The 24,000-nt window shown below is 41.9% G+C and overlaps 1 protein-coding gene across 1 annotated transcript; it reads left to right on the plus strand.

Moving 5' to 3' along the window:
- Positions 1–13,957: 13,957 nt before the first annotated feature.
- Positions 13,958–23,683, plus strand: LOC134490076 (keratin, type II cytoskeletal 7-like). The gene is made up of 9 exons (XM_063292960.1): positions 13,958–14,698; positions 16,203–16,414; positions 18,344–18,404; positions 19,268–19,363; positions 20,266–20,430; positions 20,545–20,670; positions 22,329–22,549; positions 23,021–23,049; positions 23,184–23,683. The coding sequence occupies exons 1-9, from the start codon at positions 13,958–13,960 to the stop codon at positions 23,681–23,683; spliced, it is 2,151 nt and encodes a 716-aa protein (XP_063149030.1).
- The last annotated feature ends 317 nt before the right edge of the window (positions 23,684–24,000 follow it).

Consider the following 24,000-nt stretch of genomic DNA (forward strand, 5'->3'; position numbering starts at 1 on the left):
GTGCATCTCATGGAGTAATCTCTTGTCAATAAACTCTCATGCTGCAATAAATATTGTCATTTTTAAGGTAGCTCAAAGCCCTCTGTTGTGTTTTGTAGCATAAATCATGGCACCGCTTCAGCTGGTGGCCTAGACTACATGTGACTTTGGGCCTAATTTCACTTGGGTTCTCAGTTCTGACTTCTGGTAAGACCTATCTATCCCATTCCTGCAGCTTCTGCTTGCTAGAGAGGAATAAGGAGTAGAAGAAGAATAAAAGGAAGAGAGAGAACAGGCAGGGCCAGAGGGGCAAAAAGGGGATACCCAAGACACGTTTGACTTTGGCTCCACCGATTACTTTCTGCAGCCGCATTGGCCAATGTCCCCCAAAAGATGTTATCTGAGGGGACATGACCCTGGACAAAAATAAAATTGCCTATCTTTGCTCTGCAGGGTATCAGGATATTTTTGTGGGCTCCTGCATTCATTCTAACAATTTTCCAGGAGTTTAGCTCAAAAACAGGTCCAAAGCTGAGCCCAGGATAGGTCAATCTGGGAATCCTCACCTTCCAGCCGAAAATATTTGTGCATTCAAACTGCTCTCATGGCAGGAAAGGAAAAGAAATAGAAGCTTTACTTGAAGCTTTCTCCCTTCTTCCCCCTTTCAGATATACCATGAAAAGAGTCAGGGTTGTTTGTTTGTTTGTTTGTTTGTATTACCTTTTACATGCGAAGGCCCTAAAGTTAGTTCTTCAAGATTTCTAGACACAGCCATGGCCGCCTTGATGAGTACCCAAGGCTACTGTTTTTAAGAGAGGTAGAAACATCGAGCCATTGTCTTTGTGGTGGACATGAGCCATTCTTTTGGCAAACTTCACTATTTCTGATCAATTCACCTTTGCAAGTTTTTGAAGCACCATCAAGGTTGTAGAAACTCTTTACTAGCAGTAAAAGCAGGAGGAGTAGATCCACATATCAGGCAGGTGCCCACCCATCCTGTCAGCTTCAGCACTGCCATCTGTTTCTAACCAGCCATTCCTGGGATTACCTGTTTTGCAGTGTAATAGATCTGCATCCTTCAGGTATTATTGTGTACTGATGAGAAATGCAGACATTCTTTTTCCATATATATTGACTCTAATTACCTATACCCTTACCCACATTTTAAAGCAATAGAAGGTGTTTTTCCCCAGTGATGAATTCAAGTGTCTGTTGCGGAGATGTCCAGGGGTGTGGTTAAAAAAAAAATCAAGATGGTGCCTGTGACAGTGCAATTGTAGCCACCAACTTGATTTTTTGTGTGTGTCAAATGTGCAACACCCATAATAAACAGGTGGAGCTTCGATTGCACTGTCATGGCCACCATCTTGACCTTTTAAACCACATTTTTGGGATGCTTCTGGTCTGTTGTGCCAGCTGTTTGCTTGACTTTCTCTTTCTACTTCTGCATGCAGATGGAAGTCATTTCTCCTACCCCATTCTTGTCCTGGTGGTAGGTAAAAAAACAAAACAAAACCCACACAAAATATTTGTAAATTTCCTTACATCTCTTTGAGAGTTCTAACATTTCTGGTGTCTTTAATAAAACTGCATCATGTACAACTTTTCCTCACATGTGCTGCTTCTTTAGTACCAGCTGCAGGAGCAATTTCTATCTGCAAACTTTTTAAAACCTTGAATCAATAACAATCCCTTTCTTATTGGTTGAGAAATGTGATTTTTTTCTTTAAAAGTTGAACATGGCAAGGGAGAGGAAGATGGCAATTATCTCAGAGTGACATAGGACCATTTGTAAGGGGTGATGGGGAATGAGGCGCTTGAGCCATTTATTTTCATCGCGGAGGTTGACACAGTGGTCAAATCTATTTTATCAACTTATACTTAAAAAATACCAGTTTGGCTAGTCTTCCTCTCAAGGATTCAGAATACCATATTAATACACTTTTCTTTAATGGAGAGGTTTCCAAAGGCTCCCGTCCCTCATGGCTTAGAGATTTCTCACTATTCTCTGGTGGTGGTGGGGGAACCTTCAGTCATTTAACAAATATAAGCACACCTCATCAGGTCCACCCCCAACTTTCCCATTATGATAGCAAAGGTCTAAGGGGAGACTCTAACTATGTACAATGTAAAGCATTTATGCCCATGGAGGAGCCCTGACCACACACAATGTCGTAAGTGCAGTTCCAACATTTCAAACTTCCTAATTCAATTCCAGAAGATCAAGGTGGAAGGTGCAGAACATCTGCCCTCATCTCTCTTCCATGACTTCATTTGCTGAAGAGTTCTGGAAAATGATACCCATTGCGTTTAGATGTCTCCGAAGTCAGATAAAAAGGCAAAGCAAAGCTGCATTACCTACACATCCAGACTCTTCAGAGTGACAATTCTTGCCATAAAAACCCTTATGAATATATATATAACATTTTGTTCAACACTGAGAACATTTCAACAGAAGTAACTAGATTGCATCCCAGCTGTATTCAGCTGTATACATTTCGACTGGTTGGGCTGGGTTGAAAAAAAAAATGCTCCAAAAAGCAGTTCCAAACTCCAAATGGTATCTCTGCAGAGTTGGCCTTACTTCTTTGCAAAGTGAGAGAGGTGTCTCTGTCAACTGATCTGAGGGTAGCAAACCATAATTTAATCTATTAGCACCATTACTATTAACTATCAAAGAAAGGGAAAGAACAGAACATGGGGGATTTTCTTTTTCAGATTCTGTGGCAAATAACACGGCAAGCTAACTGTACTATTTATCTCAGGTGGAGGAGGGGGGAGGGAGAGGAAGTTGAGGTACCATCTGCTGCTCCACCTGAAGCATCAAGATGTCTTGGGCAAGCCCTATTTCCATCAGTTCTTGTTTTATTTGGCTCACGTAACAGCAGCAGAAAGCATACAATTATGCTTTAAGAGTTTTTTTATAGCTCGTTCCACATTCCTGCCTCTAAATGACATAGAATGAGTAGACATAATGGAATTATAAATCCAGAACAGTGGTTTGAATAACCTGCATCTTAAAGTACATTTCTCATTATTTGTCACCCTTATTTCCACATATTACCATTACACAAATCCTGGTGTACCGAGTGAAATTTGATGCTCCTCAGAGAGCCTCAAACAATAGTTGGGATCTCTACATTGTGAGAGAAACCAAAGAAGATCATTATTTTCTGGACAGTAAATTGTGTTTGTCAACAACAGAAATAAACCTCACACATTCCCTAAATCGCCTCATGCTCAATATTAAAAAACGGTGCAGAAATGTAGCTTCCTGGTGTCAGTGTGCACCTGTTGTAGTAGCATTCCTTTACCAAGTTCAAGATAGTGAGCGAATGAAATGGATTCCTGCACAAGGGGTCCTGTTAAAAAGAGAATTGGAATTACAGTTTTTCTTCAGGGGGAATACGAGAGCAAATGTCCATGTTTTTCTCTCAGTGGATCCATGGCAGAAGAATTGCTAGAAGATATTAACTCCAACTAGCATTTGCTTCTCCGAAACATCAACAACGGGGAGGAAGAGGGGAGGATGGTGGCTGAGGTTCTCCAATTTATCTTGGTAAAGCATAAGGATCTCCTGCCCCAGGATCACAACAGTAGCACTTCCTGGGTTGACTATGTGACAAGGGAACTGCAGCCTTGCGTGTAAATGTTTGCACTGAAAGGTGCAAATCAATCTTTTCCAAAATTCTGAAGACTGAGTTGCGTACTCTCAAAATTTTCTTGAATACAGTATTGAATAGTTATAGGAGAGATGTGGGTTTCTCACAGTAATTTTGGAAAAGCCAGGCAATGGAGAGAGAGTTTTTTAAACTATTTTCTTTCCTGCTGTGCTCCTTTATCCAACCTTTTTCACCCTCTGTAATTCTGTCACTGTGCAGATTCCTTGGTGGTTGCATTCCTGCAGTTCCTGCAGTTAAAGTCACATCCACTTTCACCTTTATTCTGTTAAAAATACTGTGCCTGAGACAGAAGAAAAATAACAAAAAGAGAGACCCAGCCTGAGGCTTATAGCCTACGTATTTTTCAATATCACATAATTTCTTTTCTACATCTAGACCAGTTTTCTTTTAAACTTCGACTGTCTTATTTTAAACACATCAGGTCCCATTCCAGATGTCATTGTTATTTGCTAAGATCTGGGGGTGGCCTTCTGCTGACCCTAATTTTTCAAATTTCATGATATATGCAGGGTGTACCAGAAGTTAGGCTCCATAGACAATTTGAATTTTAAATGTTCAAAATGTTTGCCATTTTCTTCTAACACTTCTTAGTTCTTTTGATGCATGACCTTTGAACATTCCTAGATACAGTAACATTTTCTCTAAAAAAATTAATTAATAAAGCATATTGTGATTGACCTATGGGGGCCTGCTTTTTGGTAACCCTGTATGTATGTATGTATGTATAGAGAGGGAGAGGGAGAAGTTTCATTTACTTCATTGATATTCTAGGAACTGATTCAAATGTGCTGGAATTTCCCCTTACCAGTGAACTACATTGAACTGAACAATGAGCACAGAGTATCCCTGTTGGCCACAAAACCATGGCTTGCTTGATCGTGGTTTGCCGAATAATTTGAAGTTACACATTGTTTTAAGCTACAAGGTTAAAACAAACCAGAAAGACTAGGTTCACAAACTATATTCAGCCAATCCAAAACAAATCACAATGTGATTTAGTGCAATGTATGAATCCATTATGTGTGGACTTATTCAATGTCCAGATACATTCGACAGCCTTCAAATAATAATGTAAGAGTTCAAATAATGTACTCAACTAAGTTGATACGTGTTGAAAAAAGAGGCAAAGGAAAAATTCAGATGGATACTCTCGAGAATGTTATTGCAAGAAATAAACTTCAGACCAGGATGATTTCTGAGCCAAAGTCTTTTTGGCAGGAAAAGAGCAGTGCCTCAAAGAGGAAATTTGGAGTTATAACGAGCACATTATTTTTTAAAGGAAATGGCAAGAGCCAGTTCAAGCAGATAATACCTTATCTGATGAAAATGGTGTAATGTAATTTTACATTATGTGATACCACTGAACTATAGTTTAGGGTGGATCAAATAACCAACTTCCTGCTCTTGTTTTACCTTTGAAGATGTTGAAAAAGTAAATTCAGTGGAAATCAACGTGTGATGCAGCCATGGATAGATAGTCAAGCAGAGGCTGCTCCTCCTGAGGGAAAAAAATATGGGTCAATGGGATGTAAAAGCGCTTTCTCAGTGTGGGCCAATTCCCTTTAGCTTTTTCTGAAGGGAACACAAAGAAGCAATCTCCCACTGCATTTATCTAATCAAGGGAAGAAGTGGAAGCCTTCTTTCTTTTGGAATTCAAGGCAAGCAGAGGTGGCGGGGATTCATCTGTCCCAACTGGGAGGCACGTTCTGAGTCCTGTCCTTATGGACATCCAGCAAAATTGCTCCAAGGCCACCTTCCACAAAACAAAAATGCAAGCAGCTGTGGAAGGAATGGGAAGTTTTGCTGGACAGAACCCTTCAGGAAGTGAATAGACTCAAAGGATGTCCACTTCTGTGAATTGGTTCAGCAATATAACCTCAATGTAATATATATAAGTGGAACAGATTTCTTCCCCTTTCCTAAATACAACCACCAATGGAATGAAAGCAAGGTAAGTGCCGAAAGCAATTAATAGTACTGTTACTTGTAGGTAAAGTTGGCCTCAGATTGATCTTGCCTCCTGGTGACAACAGCAACCCACTGATGCAATTTTCTAGGTAACAACATGGAAATGATTTATGGAATGATTTTCAGCTTTCCAGATTAAATCATCATCATCATCATCATCATCTAGTATATATATGCACACATAAATATATACATACATACAAACACAAACACCCCCCCCCCCAAAATTACTGAGATTTTAAATTAAACAAAAATGGAAAAGGTCTTCATTTGGCATTAGCGAGCCTCGGGGAAGGTTGTCTATGATCAGGTCCCTACCGCCAGAAAAGCAGTATATTGAGTAGGGTTCCTGGTGGCTGAAGGGACAGTACTGCTCTACACCCTCAGTGGACTTGCTCATCCACCCTCTGTCCCCCCCCCCCCCCCCCCAGGCAATGCAGCCCTCCACAGGCTCCTCAGGCCCTTTTTGCAGGTGGAGAAGCTGTGCCTGTCCTAACAACCAGGAAACACACTGAGACAAGGAACTGGTCTCTAATATTTATTGCTAGTACTTAACAGGAATCCTAACAAACTGAAGAAGCGTGGGAAAACCCAGACATATAACCCCCAAGGGTTAAGGCGGTCCCGATCTGTGTCTCTTTGAATGGCTGAACAATTCCTCAGTGCTACGCATGCGCTTGACAGTCTGGATGGGAGCCCCCTGCTCGCCATCCTTACTCATGACAGTGCCTATGCATTCTTTTCATTGGAATTCCTTCAGAAATGTGCAGTTCTTGGTGAGGGATGATGACATGCAATTCTACTGACTTCTGGTGGGCAGAGAAAGACCTTCTGTTGGTTCACCTACATTCATTATTCTTGCACTTCAGTGAAACAAGAAAAGATTATGAGAATTCTAGAAAAAAGTCATGTACATATTGTATGAAAGTATAAATAAGAGTGGGATTAGTGTCATCTTCATGCATGCCATCAATTTGGCAGTTAAAGAATGTTTCTGAAACCCCATGAAGCCCTGCCAGCTTCTAAACTGGTCTTCCATCTTCTGGCTTTCTGTCTCAGAACATGTTGCTTATTCAAGAGACAAATATCTGGAAATTTCACACAGTACTATTTGCCATTGGAAGATTTGTGCTCAATATCAATTCAACACTGCTGCTAGAATACCATGTCCATCCAAAACTTTGGGAAACACATTATTCCTAACAAACCATCATCAGATCAGACTGTAATAATCATAGAATTAAACAGGCAGCCAGCCCTCCCAAATTCAGTGTGAAACAATGAGAAAACGTTTTGAGCAGCATTCAACAGTTCCCCACTCCTGCCAGTCCCATCCTCAGTCTGTGGAAGAGAGAAGGCTCTATCAAGAAGATCTTCATCTCTTCAAAATTGCATTTGAGCAGTGGCTTCTTATTGTTTGATAAATGTTGGCATGTTGTCAAGTCTGCTCCCACACATGTTTGAGTATGTTGGAAAATCCAGTAAAGAATCACTAATACAGATTATTCTTAAGAGCATCTTAGTTTGTTCTCTGATTATCTATCTCATGAGCTTCTTCTGTCATACTAAAAATAAGGTTGACAACTTTGGGATGGGGGCTGAGGGATGCTTTCAACTCTTTGGGTAGAGTACCTGGAGCACTATAACCACAGGCTATATCACAAACTCAACTCTTTACATAGTACCAATTTGTAGAAGCAAATGTTATGACTTTGCAACAGTAGAGTGTGAACCTGAAGGTGATAGGCACCATTCAGTCTCTGAATATGCTCCATATGGAGAATTTGACTTTAGAGGCAGTAGCAATTCTGGAAATGGAGATCAAGAGGGTACTGGAAATGATGAACGTATCTTTGACGAATTATGATCACAGCAATTGCTGTAGGAATTGTGGAAGCAGGCAACATGGCTCCAAAACTGTTAATAATCTTGGAAGTGGAACCAGCTGCCTAAGTAAGAGTAAAACAAAAAAATACATTTCTGGAAATGGGATGAATCCTAGAATATTCAGAAATCCTAGTGGAAATATTGGCTTTGGTAGAATTGATGGGTATGATCTCAGAGAAGCATGATCTGATTAATATTATGTTCAAGCCACACACGAAGGTGGTGAGACTAGACCAATTCCTCCTCCTGATTATGTTGTAGTTGTGGTGTAGTTGTGAAGGTGAGAAAAATGGTTACAACTTTGATAAAAAATGTTTCTCAAAGGGTAGTGAAGTCTGGAGCACGGAATAACTAGAGGAAAAAATGCTGGTAAATATGGTGCTAGAGGAAGGAGAGAGGGTGGTAGCAACTCTGAAGATGGAAAATATGACTTCAGTATTAGATCTAGTTTTTGTGGTGAGATGTTCCAGAGATGAGAAGTCCAATGAGCAGAACGTCCACATATGAAATTCAGTTGCATCTTCAGTATGCAATGAAGGTAGAATCTAGTCCTTTCCACTAGCAAAAAGACAGTCATTCAAACATGGGCAATCAATATTGGAAGCTATACTTCTGAAAACAGAGAATATTGGTTACTCAACTATTGGCTCAGATTGTCTCTTTTCCCCCTCGGCCTTGCCCCATTAACTATGAGGGATGATTTTCAGTCCACATGGAAACAGACAGTGACAACTAAAATCTCATCCTTGGGCTTCTCTCCAGGTTTTCTACTCAGCATGGGATATGATCGGCCAAAGCACTCATTAGACAGCGTGTAGCAGACACAGAGCACCAACTGGATTTCGCCAGGTCCCCAACCTTTATTGCCAGTGAATCCAACAGGTATTCTGCCTCTCCTACGACATACTTAACTAAACTCGAGGTACCCAACCATTGGAGGGCCTTGACTCTGGCATGGTGTCACGCCCTCCCCTCACCTTTGTGCTCCCCTCCACCCATCTAATGCTCCTACCCCTCCTTTTAATTTTCTTCTTTTCTGTTAAACTTTGGTATGTGTATATACATGTGTGTGTGTTTGTGTGTGTGTTTGTGTATGCTTTTATATTATTCTTTAGATTTTAATGTATTCTCTGTGCTTTTAACTGACTGTACTCCATCCTCCTTATGCTGGTCTTTGATGGTAATAAAGATCTGATTGATTGAGAATATTGGAAAATATGTTTGGAATATTTAGACAATGGTCACATAAAAGCAATCTGAGTCTGAGGCAGAAGTGTAATTTGAGAAAACATCTCAGGCTTGACCCTCCCTAGTTCTCTTAAAGATAAAGGGAGGGAGGGGGAGGCACATTCAGACTTGCATGATTCTGTTACAGTAATCTTATAATAAAAGTAGTATTAGCATTCATAACTTTGGTTTCCTGGTCTAGTCTATGTCAAAGGGCTGACAATTCCTGGGTTAGTCAGATGCTTTCCCATTGCAAGGGAGATGGACAGCCTGTCACAAACCAAGGTGATGGACATGGTCTAAGCAAGCTCTCAGCAAGGAGATCCATGACTCCTGTCATACCCAGTGATGCTCCCAAGAATGTAGACTTAGGGCTTACCAGAACTTGCTGCTCCTATTCTGTGCTTATGGGAGCTTAAGTCTATTATATGCCTGTGAAAGTTGGACATTAAAAAAGGAAGATAGAAGAAGAATTGATGCATCTGGATTGTGGTGTTGGCAAAGATTATTGAAAATACCATGGACTGCCAAAAGAACAAACAAATCAGTTTTAGAAGAAATACAACCAGAATGTTCCCTGGAGGTGAAGATAACTAGGCTTAGACTCTCATACTTCGGGCACATCGTCAAGAAAGACCAATCGCTTGAAAAGGATATCATGTTTGGTAAAGTCGAGGGCCAGCGGAAAAGAGGAAGACCTTCAATGCAATGGATTGATACAATCACAGCAACAATGGATGCAAACATTAGAACAGTCAGGCATATGGCGCAAGACTGAACAGCATTTCGTTCTGTTATACATGGGGACGCCATGAGTCGTAAATGACTCAACGGCAACTAACAACAACAACAACAAGGTGATTTAAGAAAACCTGTCTGAATTTAGACAGTTTGGAGACAATGTGAAAAAGATTTAGTCCAGATGGTAGTCTACCACAGAACCCCACTGGACAACTTCCCTGCTGCAGTTCTTGCTCATCCCTATCACTCTCCCTTCTTGCCCTCCCTGTGGGTGCAAATATGTGCCTCATAGAATCCTTTTTTAATTTCATTATTTTAGTAGGCTACTACAGGCAATCATAATAATAATATTTTTATTATGGTCTTTGACCAGCCTTTACAATAAAAAAAATAGTTTAATTCAACAATTCTTTGTCAAGAAAAAAGGGAAACAATAAAACAGTAAAACAATATATCTAATTAAAAGTTTTGTGTAATTGTGTAATAGGCAACCATTGTGGAAACAAATTGCTTATTCTGATATGTCTTGGGGAAATCCTCTGTTGCATTTTTTCCCCTTAAAAGCATTTGAAATGGTGAAATTGCTGGAACTGCTGAAATAATTCATTGTAAGAAACTTTGGATCTACAATGGGGGAAGGGGACAGTCCATATTTTAGTACTTTACTGCTGAACTTCTTCAGTAATAAGAATAATAAAGTTTGTCATTCAAAGAGCTACAGAAGGTGAGTTTATCCTCCAGGCACAATATGGTGCTGCTCTTTGGGGGTAACCTTGCAGGAGTGTGAGTGGGTATTCTAGGCACCCTGCACAGCAGTCAATCCCTTGCTGAGGTTAGCCTACCATGAGCTGAAGTGTGACATCTGAAGTGGACAGGAGTGTTCGAGGTGACATAAGATAGGAAATTTACTCTGGAAGTGGAGCAGAAACATGTGCCCAGAGTAGGAGTTTGATAGAGTACAAAGTCATCAGTTTGGGTCCTCCAAAAATGGTTGTCAGGCCATTCTGGTGATGGGGTAACCAGGTACTCCGGATCTGCTCTTCCAGAACTTGATCCCATGTGAAGTCAAAGGATTTTTGGTAAGGAAGGAGGGACATCCAAGCAATTGCCTGAGGTTGTATGGTGTCACCTGGAGCCTGCAAAAATCGGCCATCAAAGTGATAGTGCTGCTATTTGAAGCATCTTTGGTAGGATATGAAACAAACCAAGTTTGGGTGGTTGATATCCTGGATCACGGGAGACATGGACAATGGGATCAGTCTCTATTGAAAAAAGTGGGTAAAAAACTGCACAGTGTTTGGACAAGGCAATTCATTAACATGATTAGGTGGCTGTGCCTCCTTCTGATCCCATCCTGGAAAATTTTAAGTACAGCAGTTAAAACGCTTTTATTTCAGTCCACTTTTAACTAAAGACTGGCTCCATTCTATTAGTCCTTCCTCTATAAGCTAGCCTGGGAATACGTAGGGCAGGGCTGTTGTTGTGATGGAAGGAGAGAACCGTGTTAGATTTTATTAGTTGTTGAATGGCAGCATCTGTTCTCTAAAAGAAGTCCAAGGCTAACCATGCTTTTATGCATAACCATGAGACTACCCTTTACTCAGCAAAGTAATTCTTCTATGAGGTGGTTTCTCCCTGTTGAGATGAGAGCCTGGAAACTTTACTAGTCATAAGCAGTCATAATATCACAGGAGATGTCAGTTCCTCCTCCAAGAAGGTGGTGAGACTGCCAATTCTTCTCCAACTCAAGCAAATTAACCCATGCAGGCATGCGGGATTAACAAGGCAAATGAGCCCTTCTCTAATTCTGATGCAGACACCGGGCTAAATGAATGCTGCCTGGGGCAGCCTGGAAGGGAAACAACCCTTTAATAGAAGGGAGTTAGCTGAAAGAAGGTGGAACGGAATCACAGAAGAGCTTCCTCCTGTTGCCCCACAATGCTGGACTTGGTGGCTCCAATCAGGATATGAGCCTTGGAAAAACAGTGGCTGGGGAAGCAAGAACATGACCATCACAGAAAATCACCCCTCTGAAACCAAAACAAGACACACCTCTTCCCAAAGAACAACAAGAACATTTTTGCACACAAGGGTTTGTGGCTTAAGTACTACCAGACGGGGCTAATCCTATTGTGAAAAGAGATCATCATGAAAAAAAAATGGCATCGCAAATTCATCACCACAAATAAATAATTATTCTACCATAATTATTTATTTGTGCTGAAGAATTTGCGATGCCATTTTTTGGTTAATTTTTTTGATAGATGTTAATGTATTTTCTATCCTTTTAACTGACTGTACACAGCTTCAAACAGGGCTGCATCTCTGTATGGATGGAGAAAACTATCTAGTTCTGAGCCATTGGTTTTTTAAAAAAATTATTATGTGTCATCAAGTTGGTGTAATTTCTTAGATTGATTTTCTCCATGACGATCTGTGCCTAACCTGGTTTTCCTTTGATGCACCAATCGCCACCGTAACTGAGTCCATCCACCTTGCTGGTGGTCATCCTCTCCTTCTCTTTCCTTCTGCCTTTCCCAACTTTAGATCTTTCTCCAGAGAGCTAGGTCTTTGAATATTGTCTCCAGTGTAGGATAATTTGAGCCTGTTCATTTGTGCCTCAAGTGAGAACTCTGGGTTAATTTGTTCAATGATCCATTTGTTTGTTTTCTTGACTGTCCATCGTATCCTCAGAAATCTTTTCAAATACCAAAGTTCAAAAGCATCAATACTTTTCCTACCCTGCTTCTTCAAAGACCAAGTTTCGCTTCCATAGACTCACAGGGTATACCTGACATTATTTTGATGCTTGTAGATATAGACACATCCTGGCACCCAAATATCTTTTCCAAGGCCTTCATGGCTGCTCTACCAAGTGCTAGTCTGTGGTGTAGTATTTCTTGACTGCTTGCTACTTTACTGTTGGTGGTTGATCCTAAAAGGCAGAAGTTATGCACCATTTTGATATCTTCATTGTCAAACTGAGTCATACATTTAGATATTGAGAAAAAAAATCTCAGATTTGTCCTTTCGATGAAGGAATTTGTGAATTTTGGTAAACTGTTATGAAAGAAAGGATTCAACCCAATTTTTCATCCATCCTATGGCTAAAGAGGTTTCCTTTTCCCTGTCCCATAATTAATACAGTGCAGAAAGATTTTTTTTTATTCCACATTCTGCATACAATGACATATGTAATGAGAATTTTTCCTCTAAGGTAGTAATGTTATGTTTGTCCTGTACCACATGCAGGCCATATTCTCCAAATATTTCACTTTACAAAGTGATTTTTGCCTAAGAACTCCCTGATTATCCTGCTCCTCTGATCTATTTTATGCCAAGGTCCAAAACTAACTAATGGTCTGAAAACAGACAACTGCCAGACTGAATAAGGGTATTATTGCCTCTCACATACCTGTTGCGTACACGTGGAACATCATGGGTTCACATGATGCCAAAGAGAAAAATGATACCACCTCTGCTCAGTTTCCAATCAAATAAAACCATTCACCGGTCTTCAGACAGTTTATCTGGAAATACCTCGGTCACCTTCACATCTCACTGATCATTCATCAGGGATCAGTTCATGAAGATCAAATCATTATAGCGATTGCAAGTTTAAACCCAGAGAGGTCAGTTACTATGGCTCATCTCCCCAAATCATTTTCTTTCCAGAGGACTGGAAATATCTACTTTCCTTTACAGATGATATTGAATTATCAGAGAGTCTCTGTTCAAGTTTTCTGCAGTAATTTTGGCTAATATATGCCAAGGAACTGCTGGGAAATCCTAGAGATCTTGGGAAATGTTTTTTTGCTTCAACCTGTTGGCATAGGCATCCTTGGCTGGGGGGGGCAGGGGAGCAAATGATGCATATTCATTACACCACTGCAGCACAAACTGCATGCCTTATGTATTGCAAGTGGCGTCACAATGCAAAAGGGCAGAGCTTGTGTTGCGACATCATGACAGAAGTTTCATCATTTTGACATCATTGATGGCTATGACTTGTTGGGTTTGCATCACTTTCTCTTTGCTTAAATGGGAGCATCAGCGACACTGATTTATGCGGCCTTGAATGGGAAGCCCTAAAATCGAAGGCTGGGAAATCTGCACTCTTGCCTGAGACAAGGTGCTGAAATGTCAAACTTTCTAGAAGTCAAAATGTGAAGGACCTGTCTGAAACCATTTAGCTCAGGCCTAATTGCGGTATGGAAAACAGGTTAATTAGATCATTCAAGATCACCATCAAGAACCATGCAAGCCAAGCAACATTTTTCCATTTCAGATTATTTCCTTGGCATAACGTTAGCTTTCTTTGAAGTCTTTTTGTTTGCACATTGGAAAAAAGAAAATGTGCCTGCATGTTTACCATTTATGCTTCCCAAGGAAAGGAAGCATAATCTTCCTATCCTGATTGCTATTTTGTAGCCCAGCCCAGATGGTCAAAGGTATATAAAGGATAACTCCCAATGAACATAGGAAAGGGCTTTGCTTCTCTCTATCTGCCTCTCTCTTCCTCTTTGGGAGCTCTGTTGGCAGCTCAGCTTTGCGTCAACTGCTTGGGTTCCACCTCTTCCTCAGCCATCATGAGCCGGCAATTCTACACCTCTAAATCCCTTAATGGGAGACGGAGTTATACTTGTAGCAGTGGGTTCCGCGGGGGCAGCAGCTTGCCCTCCTTCTGCCTCATTGGAGCAGGCGAAGGTGGAGGCTATAGCAGCATAAGCCAGTACAACCCTGAGCATAGCAAGAGATATTCTGGAACAAACCCTCGCAGTGGGCTGGCCTATGGGGCCGGGCTCTCTGGCTACAGTGTTGGTGCTGGAATTGGAAAGCCCGAGGGCTTCAGCAGTCAAAGTACAGGGGCCCCCAGCCAGGCCGGAGGACTGGGCCACCAAAGCAGTGACAGCTACAGACAAGAAGGGTTCAGCAGCCAGAGTCTTGGTGGTGGATTCAATCATGGCAGACGCTATCGGGCAAATGGCTTTAGCAGTCGAAGTCTGGGTGGCAGAAATGCTCTTGGTGGTGGTGGGGGCTATGAATCTGCTGGCCGCTTTGGGGAAGGGAGTGGGATCCACACTGTCCGAGTCAACGCAAACCTTTTGCAGCCTCTCAGGATCCAGATTGATCCAGAGATTTCTCGAGTGAAGGAGGCGGAGAGGGAGCAGATCAAAACCCTCAATGACAAATTTGTTGGCTTCATTGATAAGGTGAGAACAGCGAATGGTAAGCATGGTCTGTTGTGTTGGTTATCAAGATCTCTTTTCTTTGGGCATTCTAGTGTTCTTTATGGGCAGACTAATAATTTACTCAATACAGGTTAGGGTTGAGGTTGCTATGACCTCATACGAGTCATTCAATTACATCAGATTTTTGCTCTAATGTAATAATGAGCCTCTTGTTTTTTGAGCTTGCACTGATTTCCTCTGACAGAATCCTCTTTTTCTCCATTTTGCACACATGAAGATAAGCGGTGTCTAAAACCTCAACCGCAACTAGGCATGCGCTAGCCTCGATATTAACTGAATTTTGGGTCACGTTAATCATGACCTGGTATCAATTCAAACTCGCACTAATCGCGACCTTCCTGTAGATGAAAGACAAACACGGACCACTTGTCAGAGATCCCTTTTAAAGCGGCGAGCTTTATTGGGGAAATGCATTTGCCCTGGGAGTGAGTCATAATCCTATTCTCCCATATATAGTTTTTTGTTGTTGCTGTTCCTTCAAGTCAGTTTTTTTCACTCCTGGGGACTGCCTGGAGAAGTCCCTGCAGTTTCCTTGGCAAGGTTTTTCAGAAGTGGTTTGCCATTGCCTCCTTCCTAGGGCTGAGAGAGAGTGACTGGCCCAAGGTCACCCAGCTGGCTCTGTGCCTAAGGGACTAGAACTCAGGGTCTCCCTGTTTCTAGCCTGGTACCTTCAACCCTACCCCAAACTGGCTCTCATATATAGATTTGGGGAGTTTCAAATTGTGGCTAGATTTCTCCTTGCCCTCCCAAAATTTATTTCTCAACCACTTATATCCTTTTTACAGCTTTCTGATGGATTAACCAATTGCTGTACTGGAAACTGATGTACTGACATCTTTTGGGGAGCCACCCTACATTGTCCACCATTTGTCTGTGGGTGGACTGCAGTGGACCCGTCATCACACACACACACACACACACACTCCAGAGCAGTTCCGCTAATGGAAGGTGTTCACCAGAAACTCCCAGCTAATCCAGCCTTTGTTAGAATCCTGAACACTGGCAGGCCTCTAAACAGAGCAACTTACCAACCAAGGAGCATTGCAGGTGCTGAGTGCTGCAAATTGCCATGTTTTTCCAATGATATATTCAAATGCTGCCATTCTCTAGTTCGTTGCTGCAGCCTTTAAGTCAATGCAGGTAACCTGAGAATCCACATTAAGAAATAAACCTGAGAATACCTTTAGGGGTTGACTTGCATTACTGATGCACAGAGCAGCGATGTAAATGTTTGGATGCAAGCCCTTTATTCCTATCTTTTATAGCCCAGTTATGTCCTCTACTTTTCCCAAGACATGAAATGCTAATGCCTGGATTTTCCAGAACATAATAAGGGTATCAGTAACAACAGGAAGAATAATCCTTCTTTTAGTCAAAAAGTAGCTTCTTTACCTATAATAGGTCCTAAGAATCTGCTGATAGTCTGAAGCATCAGAAGAGCATCTCAGCACTTGCTTCGTTCTAGGTAAGGCACTTGGAGCAGCAGAATAAGCTTCTGGAAACCAAATGGAACTGCCTGCAGCAGCAGGAGCCTGTTGAGAGGGCCAACATTCAGCCCCTCTTTGACAGTTACGTCGCCGCCTTGAAGCGGCAGCTGCAGCTGCAGCTGAACGAGAGGGAACAGCTGCAACTGGAGAAGTCAAAATTCCAGGATTTGGTTGAAGAGTTCAAATGCAGGTAACTGGTGGGGCGTTGAAGCAGGTGGGAAAAGGGTGTGCTCCCAATGCCCACCCATGTCCGAAAGTAGCTGGGAGCCCTTGAAAATGGAAGAGGGTTCTCTTAAATATGGATCTGCCTTCTTGTTCTGCAGTAGTGAGCATGGGCACTGCACCCATGGTCAGGTGGGCTCTAGAAGGCTGGGAGGCAACAGAGCTCATGGCTGAATATAGGTCTTCTTCTGGCAGGGGTGAGGAGAGGGAGCACATTGTCCATTGTAGCACACTGGCTATGGATTCTTGTGCTGTTTCTAGTATCCTTCAAGCAAAAGTCTATAACCTGGGGCCCAGGGCTAGTTATGTGTGCCCTCCAAAAACCTGAGCGTGGTTCTCAGGTCCCCTCCCCAAATTGCCACCAGTTTGAAATTGCTAATGTGACAGAAGAGGATATTGCTAACTGCCCTGGGGAAGTGGGAGGGGTAATCATATTCAATGGGCTTAATAATATTAATTTAAAGTGCTCATTTAAAAGGGAAAGCAATCAAAGTTGTTTGTCTTGGCCTTTCCCAGTTCTTTGTCCAGGTCTCATTGACTTGGGGTGGAGGGCAGGCCTTATATGTTTATACTCAAAGGCTAAGTGACCAAAAGGGTTGTAAAGTCTGGCTGTAAAGCAAATACTTGGGTTACAGGGAATGGCAGTACTAAAAATTGCTGCATGTTTTGAACCACCTTCTCTCATACTGAAAAAGTTGGGATGGAGCATTGGCTGGAGGTCCTACCAAGATTCCCAGCTTTTGGAGAACAAAGTTCTGCCTTTCCCTTCCCAAAGCATGCCACAGTGTCCCAGTATTTCTTCTTCCTTCTCCAAATCTGGAAACTGTTTCCTGTTTCTCTCCAGCTCAGCAGAGATAGGCAAGCTCTTTTCTTGAATATGACTGGCCGGAGCATTTCTCAATGTGAAAGGCCAAGGGCAAGATCATACGGATCGGTCCACGAAATGTTTGAGAGGGAAAAAAAAGGGGAGAAAGTTCATGCACTGTGAGTTTTTTAGCTGTCCCAAGCATGTTGTCCCTGAATAGGTTGAGATGACCATTTCCAGAATTCCTACCCAGCTAGGGAATGATTAAATGGGCTCACTGGGTGAAAATATTGAGGGAGAAAGCAGGCTCTCTTTCTTCATGGAGAATTCTAGAGAAGTCCTCTGGACAAATCCAGGAAAGGAAAGATAGAGGCCAGCCCACACAGCCCCTTTTTTGATGCATCAATTATCCTATTTGACTTTAAGCTGAAATGGGGTTTAATTCACAGCAAGATGACCACAGGCGTGTTGGGCCTCCTTCCCAGACCTAAACTGTACAAATACTTTTGCCTTTTCCCCTCTTGTTCAGTAATCCCCTGGGTAACTTTCCTCATTCCCTGCATCCAGAAGAGATTGGGGTGGGGTGGGGTGGGGTGGAGAGATACAGAGGATTTCAGGAAGGGGGAAATAGCTTAGTCTTTCATCTTCCCTATTTTCCTGAAGACAGCTGCTGGATTCAAAGACCTCCACTCATAGAAGAATCTGTCCCTGTCAAGGGAAATTCCCTACCGCTTCCCTGCAACTCTTTCTCCTAAAGAAATTGCAGCGTTAATGTTGATGAGATCTTTAAGACCACAAACAAAACAGGAAATATTGTAGTCCTAGAATGAGCGTTAGATGGAGAAATGCAGGCTGGCTCAAGCCTGCCCTTGTGAAATGATTCATTATCTGTACAATAGCCAAGGGGAACCTAATCCAGCCAGTGGAACTTCTCCTCAAGTTCTACTCCAGCCATCAAGGGTCATGAAGCAAAAGCTCTGAGCATAGACTCTGCCCACATCTTGACATTCATTCCCACAAAATTTTGCAATTCAGTTGATTTGTGTGTATGGCTGTTCAAGTTCTTAGGGATCTCCTTTTTTCCATCTCAAGGTATGAAGAAGAAATCAACCGCCGGCTGGCTGCAGAAAATAATTTTGTACTACTAAAAAAGGTTAGATATTTCTGGCTTCTAAATCTCAAAAGGGCACAATTAAAATGATACAACCCTCACCCAATATGTACAACTTGTGAGAGACAGTAATGCTGGATCAGCTGGAATGTTGGTTTATTGCAATAAAAATAAAGGCCTGTGAAATTTATCTGAGATTAATATGAACCACTTTGCATCTTTTTAAGAAAGACTGTAAATTGATTGATGTCATTCATTCATTCATTCATTCATTCATTCATTCATTCATTCCTAATATACTTACATATATTTCAGTGCACTTCAGTCATTAAACACTGGTAATATATACAGTGGAGACCAGGAGACATCCTCCTATCCTATCCCTTCCAGCCAATCTTTCCTTGTTGATGGTGACATTCTGCTGAATGTGGAGGGAGTGTCCCCTGCAGAACTTCTCCATCAATTTTGAGAGATCAGTGGCAGAGGAGGGACAGCACAAGCACCTCCATCTCCCCATTTGGAGTTCAAATTTTCAGTGCTTGGAAATCATGCTTATTTTTGTCTTGATAAATTGAGGACCCAAGATGACAAAGGCATTTCCAATAAAGCAGATGACTGGTGAGATGCCAGCCTACTGCAAGGGAAAACCATCTAGCCCAATACTGACTGAGCAGGCTAGGAATAATGGGACCTCTTGTCCAACATATTGGGAGGGGACCAGACTAGGAAAAAATGCTCTATAGGGCAGTCACAGTAATAAGGAGGAACTTGATCTGATCACCCACCATATCAATGTCATGAGTGGAGAATGTGGAAAAGACCTTTGGGAACACATCATAAAGTGTTTTGAAAATAATTTTGTTTTGTTCAGTTGAGATAAATGCGCTTTCTATCATGCCTTTCAGGATATTGACATTGCCTATACCAACAAAGTGGATCTAGAAGTGAAAGTAGAAAACCTGAGACAGGAGCTCAACTTCATCCGATGTATTTTTGAAGCTGTAAGGATTTCCACATAGATGATTTATTCCTTCTTTCTGCACTGAAAAGAGTTATGGTCTCTGCTTCCCTTGTGCTACTTTCTTTCATTATACTTTGTACCAGGAATTGGCCAAAAGTAAGGGAAGAATCTAGTTTCTTTTTTACAACCCAAGGCAGAGGGGTGGAAAAGATCCATCTCTCTCTCAAGTAGTTGCATGTCAGAAGAGTCAACAGAAGAGAAAGGACTTGGTTTTGCAGGCACATTTTAAACACTGCTGTTATTGCCTTTTTCACAAACTTAAAGAACAGCCCCTCCCCTCACGGAGTTCCCTGGATACTTAAAGTAGGCATATCCCTGTTGACCACCCTAAATAATGGTAGGTATTAATTATAAACCAAGTTCATATATACAGTTCAAGAATTTACAAATATCTGCTTCAGAGGAGAGGTGGAGCAGGATAGGTTCCTATTCTGTTGAAATCTCTCCAGGTTCAGCAGGCCCTATCATTAGGAGAGTGATGTGACCACCTCAGACAATATTTTGTGAGAGTAGCAGTGAGGCTCCTGGATACTCTTTCTGGATGTCATGACTGTTCTTCCCAGTTTGAGAATACAGTTATGGATATCACACAGCCTGATATGGCCCCTGAAAACTTTTCTGTCATTACTGTTGAAATAGGTTGCAGGTCCTGCAAATCAAACCAGCTATCCTAGAAATGATGAATGATGCCATCCTTGCAGCAGGCTTCTCTGGAGTCTTGGGGGAGGGGGTTAAAGAGGTGAGGGAAATGCTATAGCTAATAAATAGATCATGTGCTCAAAGGAGAAGATGTAGACCTTTCTAACATGTCTTCTTCTACTATAGGAGTCTCCTGCATTATTCAGAGTACTTTCAAAATCTCTTGCAACTTCTTTTTGACAGGAAGTAGAAAGTTTACAGGCAGCAAGTGCAGAAACCAGTGTTATTGTGTCAATGGACAACAGTCGAGTCCTTGACATGGAGGGAATAATACACTCGGTGAGATGTCAGTATGAAGAGATTGCCCAGAAGAGCAAAGATGAGGTCAATGCTCTGTATGAAGACAAGGTAGGCTTGGCTTAACTTGCTTTCCATAGAGGGAAATGAGTGTTTTCATGACTATTGAAGTTTGATAGTGGAATCCAACAAACAAAAAAGAATAGGATTTCTCCTGTATTTCAGTACAAAGAGCTGCAGAACACATGGGGACATTATTGCAACAATCTCAGCAGTGGCCGTCATGAAATCCAGGACCTCATGCGTCTGATCCAGAGATACAGAGGTGAAATGGAAAATACCAAAAAACAGGTAAAGAAGCTGATTTAAGTCAGGGATAGGCAAAATGTGCTCTGCCAGGTGCTATTGAACTCCAGCTCCCATCTGTCCTTATCAGTAGGGCTCATGTTGCAATGTGAAGGCAAGAGAAGTTCAACATCTGGAGGATCATCCATCACCCACCTCTGCACTAAATGTACAGGGAACAGATCACACTTTAGAACTTCAAGACAGATACAGAGAGATACAAAGATGTCAGAAATATGAAAACATTGATTATTTGTCAGTTTTGATTTTAAAATCTGGAACTGGGCATGTATTTAAGAACTAAGGACATGAGCAAATCTATGTCCTGTTTGATTCTGAGAAAGGAAGGAAGCAGCATGGGCTTGCAGGCAGTTATGAGTGCCCCTAGAAAGGCACAGGTTATACCTTGCTCCATGAACTGCATTGGTTGCCAGTTTGCTTCTGGGTCCAATTCAAGGTGCTGGTTTTGACCTTTAGAGCCCTACATGGCTTGGGGCCAGGTTATTTGAGGGACCACCTCTCCCTGGTTACATCTACCCCTCCCATCAGGTCTGGCAGGAGAGGCATGTTACGGGTCCTATCTGCTAAGGAGTTGTATCTGGTGAGACCTAGGAGACAATCCTTTTCTCCCTGGCACTTGCCCTCTGGAACACCATCCCCCACTTAAGGTGACACTAGCCCTAACCCTATTGACCTTCCGGAAATCTATCAAAACGTGTTTTTTTCAGCAGGCCTGGGGATCCCTTGGTAACAGAGGGGCCACAAGTTGGGTGTATTATGCATTCTCCCATGATCTTTATATTTATGTATAATTGTTTTTAATGCTTATTTAAGATTGTTTTAATTGTTAGTTTTATTGTACGCCACCCAGAGTCACATCTGTGAGATAGGCAGCTATATAAATTTGATAGATAGATAGATAGATAGATAGATAGATAGATAGATAGATAGATAGATGGATGGATGGATGGATGGATGGATGGATGGATGGATGGATGGATGGATGGATGGATGGATGATAGATAGATGGAATTTCCTGGGAAATTTTGCAGTGTTAACTTTATAGATTAAGAATATAGTACCCAGTATTCACATGAGATGTCCCATCCAAGTATCACTTAAGCCTGTCCCTGATTAGCTTCCAAGACCAGACAGGACTGGATTTGTTCAGGGTGGTAGGGCTATAGTATCAAGAATTTAACAAATATTTTGATCATTTTGAAATGAGGATGCAAAACCTAGGGGCCATCCTATAGGAGCCTTAAATGTGGCCCCAAGGGTCCCTCCAAAACTTACCACCAAATTGTCATTTTTAATATGGCAGAAAGGGCAAATGATAAATGACACAGGGACTAAGCAGATTAAATATATAATTAAATTTCACTTCAAGCACATTTGACCTGTGCTGTCCTTTTCTTCTTGGATTGTGATTCTTGGGGTGCCTTCCAAAGGCCAATTGCACCCTAATTCCCAGAAGAATTGCATACAGCATTAAGGAACACTGAATTTCAGAAATCTGATTGGTTTAGAAAAAGATCATGCTGGCATGTTTTTTTCCAGTAATTTTGTGCCTCTCCCTTTCTCCGTTCGAACCCCCTCTCCGTTTCCTGCCAAGGAAGCTTTAGGTCCCAAGTTCATTGTTTTTTGGTCTGGCTCTTTTCAAGGTTGAGGCATTACAGACCTCTATTGCTGACGATGAGCAGCGGGGTGACCATGCTTTGAAAGATGCCAGATCAAAGCTTATGGAGGTGGAGAACAACCTGCAGTGCTCGAAAGATGAACTTGCTTGCCTGCTGAGAGATTACCAGAACTTGCTGAATGTCAAGCTTGCGCTGGATATCGAGATTGCAACGTATAAGTCACTTCTAGAAGGAGAAGAGAGCAGGTAAGTGGGTTAAAAAAAACAACATCAACCACTACCACCACACAGCTACAGATTGTTAATGCTCTTGTTGCAAGGTCACCGGATCATATTTCGGGAATGCAACATACTGTAATAAAAAGTGCTGAATGAATCAGCCAATACTTCAAGTGTAGAACAAGCTGCTAAATAAATTACTTTGACTGTTTATGGCCAGTTCTTGACTTTTAATAAACTCTAGATTGCAGTCAAAGGGGATAAAAAATACAGGACAAACTAATACAGTATACAGCATTTGCCTTTGAATCTACCAGCTCCCGTAAAGGATCACTCTTCAAAAGTGAGCTGGGAAAATGTTTAAACATTTGAAACTGAAATATTGTCAGATTTTCAAAGTTATACTCCATCACCCATCTACTTTGTGGGTACTGACATCTGGGATACAGAACTAGCTTCTTGGGACATTAATAATTCGACGTTCTCTTTTCTCTGCAGGATATCTAATTCTCCTCCTGTTAACATATGTAAGTAGTTTTAAAAAGCACGTCCTATATTGTCATGAACAAGCCAGGTTTTTTATTGCCTGGTGCCCTAGATACATGTCCCTGAATGACAAAAAACATTATTCTGCATTGCTTTCTTCCTCCTGTTCTTACAGCTGTTGTAGGTGGTCCCAACATCCCTGTAGCTGGTGGACGTACTTATGGTGGGACAGTTGGCGGAACCGGATTTGGAAGGAGAGGTACACACAGCCCTGGACAAGGTTACACCCAAAGAAACATCAGCAGCAGCGGAATATCCAGCTCTAAAAGTGGGAAACCTGGTGGCAAAACTGGATTTAGCTCTAGGAGTGGAGAGAATGTTTCTAGAGGTTCCATAAGCTCTGGGCTTGGGCAAAGTGGCACCACTGCTGTGGTCCCATCTGCTGCTAAGAATTCTGATCCAGAAAATGTAGGAGGTTCTGGAGGTGGAGCATATGGTTCTAAGAGTAGAGGACTCAGCAGCAAAACCGGGGGTTACAATACAAGCACAACACATATTTGCACATCAGCTGGGGTTTGTAGCACAGGTCCCTCTGGGGGGATCTCTGTGAGTGGCAGCTATAACATCCAGAGAACTGGAGCATACACAGGGGATGATTTCAGTGGTCTTTTTTAGAGCATGGTGCAAATGCTGTCAAAAACTTCTCCACCTCTTTGTGAGCAAAACAATAACCCTCCCTAAAAATTCAATAATTTCACTAAACTTCTTCAGGGGGACATTTTCCAATAAGTTCCACATGTAAAAATAATCATTAGTTGTGACTGTAGCACAGCTTTTCCAGTTTGCTCCTGAAGCTCTTTGATTCTTTGTTGTGTCCTGTCACTGAAAGGGATGGCATCGGTAACTGCATTGGTAGCCTCCTCCCCTTTTTGCGAGCTCCACAATGCCATGGACATTGGTTGTGTTTGTGTGTGTGAACCACCAAGGATGAT

The sequence above is a fragment of the Candoia aspera genome, chromosome 2 (assembly GCF_035149785.1).
Source record: "Candoia aspera isolate rCanAsp1 chromosome 2, rCanAsp1.hap2, whole genome shotgun sequence".
NCBI classification, from domain to species: domain Eukaryota; kingdom Metazoa; phylum Chordata; class Lepidosauria; order Squamata; family Boidae; genus Candoia; species Candoia aspera.